The 2,369-nt window shown below is 43.1% G+C and overlaps 1 protein-coding gene across 1 annotated transcript; it reads right to left on the reverse strand.

Moving 5' to 3' along the window:
• Nucleotides 1-489: 489 nt before the first annotated feature.
• LOC141330914 (paraneoplastic antigen Ma1 homolog) lies at nt 490-1,899 on the reverse strand. Its single transcript, XM_073835715.1, has one exon. The coding sequence runs from the start codon at nt 1,897-1,899 to the stop codon at nt 490-492; it is 1,410 nt and encodes a 469-aa protein (XP_073691816.1).
• Nucleotides 1,900-2,369: the final 470 nt, after the last annotated feature.

Consider the following 2,369-nt stretch of genomic DNA (forward strand, 5'->3'; position numbering starts at 1 on the left):
TTACGGGATGTATGGTTAGCACATTCAAAAATTTCTCACCAGCTTGTTGACGGCAAGACTCAAGCAGCTTCTTCACTAAGCTAGTGTTTGTCCCGAGCAAAATGGCTATTCCTTCCCGTTTCACAGGGTCTGGGCATACAATGGCAAGCGTGTCAATCACTTGATGCACTCCAGCTACACTTTCCGTGAACTCAAGTCTGAGGGGCAGGTATCCATCATAAGGGTATTTATGTGAGCTTAAACCCCAAATCTCAAGGTTTTCCACAGGCTGAAGGTCTAAGTGTTTCAGATAAGTGTCATAAAAACTGCGGTATAATAAAGTAACCTGCGAACCGCTGTCAAGAAGAGCTTTAGCGTAGATACCTTCTATCTGGACTGGCACTTCAGAGACAGGTCCTACTAACCCCTCAGGAAGTTTTGGCTTACCAGCATCAAGCATGAATGAACCACAAGTGGAACGTGTTGTCTCAGGAGCCCCGTGCCGTTCCTTCACTGAGCTCCTGCCCAGTTTCCCTGCAAGCGATGCATCTTTATCAGCTTCTGATTAACTTTCCTGAGGTCCTCTGGTGCTTTGCATTCCCACTTCTTATGTCCATCTTCACCACATTTGTAGCAAAAGATCCCGGGCACTGGTGGCTGGGTGGATTTAGCTTTTTGGGGGTTGTCTCGGTTCACACTCCCAGGGTTTTTACTGGATGGTTTCTGAGGAGCAAAATCAGAAGCACAAGTCACAGTAGCCACGTTCAACAGTTGACTCACCTGGGTAGATAGCTCTTTAACCTCCTTCTTTAGGTTTTGTAATTCAGACGGCACAGATGCCTGGGGAGAGACGACAGTGGCGACTGAAGCTTTAACATTTTCTCTTGCAGCTACCCAGTGTTCTTCCTCACGTATTTCCTTCATCAACTGTGAAAAAGATGGAGGACTCTGCAAAGTGTGAGTCATTCTGATTCGCAACGCAACCATATCATTGGTAAGTGCTCCCTTAATTAGCTGCTCCATTCTGGCTCCATTTATGCCGGCTGCATTAATCCCACCCTTCAACAAGGCTCTGTGGAGAAGTTTGTCTAGGCGGTACAAGAAAGCTGAAAGTTTCTCTCCATTTTCCTGATAAGTGTGACGAAATCTAGCCATAAGGTCAGGGCCACTCTCCGTAGTTCCATATGCAGTCTCAAGGGCAGCTAAGTACTCATTTGCAGTTGCAGATGGGCTACTCACTTTCAAAAACCTGACAATATCAGCAGCAGGACCCCGCAAACTCTCAACAAGGCGTTGTTTCTTGGCAGCCTCTGTGCATTGCCATTCACTGATCATTTGTGCAGCCTGCTCCATCCAGACTTCATATTCCTCCTCACCTGGAGGAACGGGCTTCAGGCCTGAGAACAACCTCAGTTTTCGGTAACTAGGTCCATCAGTAGATGTTTGATTACATCTGTCTACTAATTTACCTATTGCATTAACTAGATCCACACTGATATCAGATTTAGGAGACTGATCTCCCATTACTATGGCCTTTACTTCATCCATAGACTTACCCTCCTGCTGCAATAAGGCTAACAACTTAATCTGAAAGGGGTCACTGCCAGCAGCTGGGTCATCGGCTGATAGACCACCCACAAAGTGAACATGCCAGGGCCCAGCTTCCCGCTCAATACCTATTTCAGGAGGTAAAGTACTTGGATCAAGGTCAGTACTAGTCTCCACTAAAACAAACAGTTGTTTGCCAGTAACGTCACCACGGCGACCACAAATTTTAGTACGACCAAAGACCTTCACTGTGTTTAATACTTTCTCAATAGTGTCATTACTAGCGTCCAAAGGAACATTGCTTAACACAATGGCACGTGAGGAGCTAATGTTCTCCTCTCTACTCCACTGAACAGTCTGAGAGAGATCCATATTTTGAAACTAAAGGCAGGTTGCTAGAAAAAATAAACAGACAAAATTAAAACTGATTCTGGTTACCTTCTACTGCTAACTGAAAAAGAGAAATAAACTGGTAAAACAGGGAAATAGAAAAACACAGTATCCCAGCGGTGCCTCCAAAAATGTAACCCTTTTCTTAACCCTAGGGGTTAATTTACTTATTTCTCTAACAAGAGTCCTGGATTCCCGGCAATTAGATAGTGAATTAGGCCGGTAGAGTGTTTCTTTTCTTTCTTTATTTACAACAAATGAAATGTAAGGGATTTTTTCCTCTTGTACAAATTTTACTCAATCCCTTTACTACAGATAAATTAAATAATTAAATTTCTTGCTAATCACAAGAATTCTGGAACTTAGTAAATTAATTAATTTGCCAGACTCAAGGAAATATAACAATACAAATGTTAAAGAGAAAAGTAACAAAGATGGATTTATTTTTCTTT

Source organism: Garra rufa, chromosome 3 (assembly GCF_049309525.1).
Source record: "Garra rufa chromosome 3, GarRuf1.0, whole genome shotgun sequence".
NCBI classification, from domain to species: domain Eukaryota; kingdom Metazoa; phylum Chordata; class Actinopteri; order Cypriniformes; family Cyprinidae; genus Garra; species Garra rufa.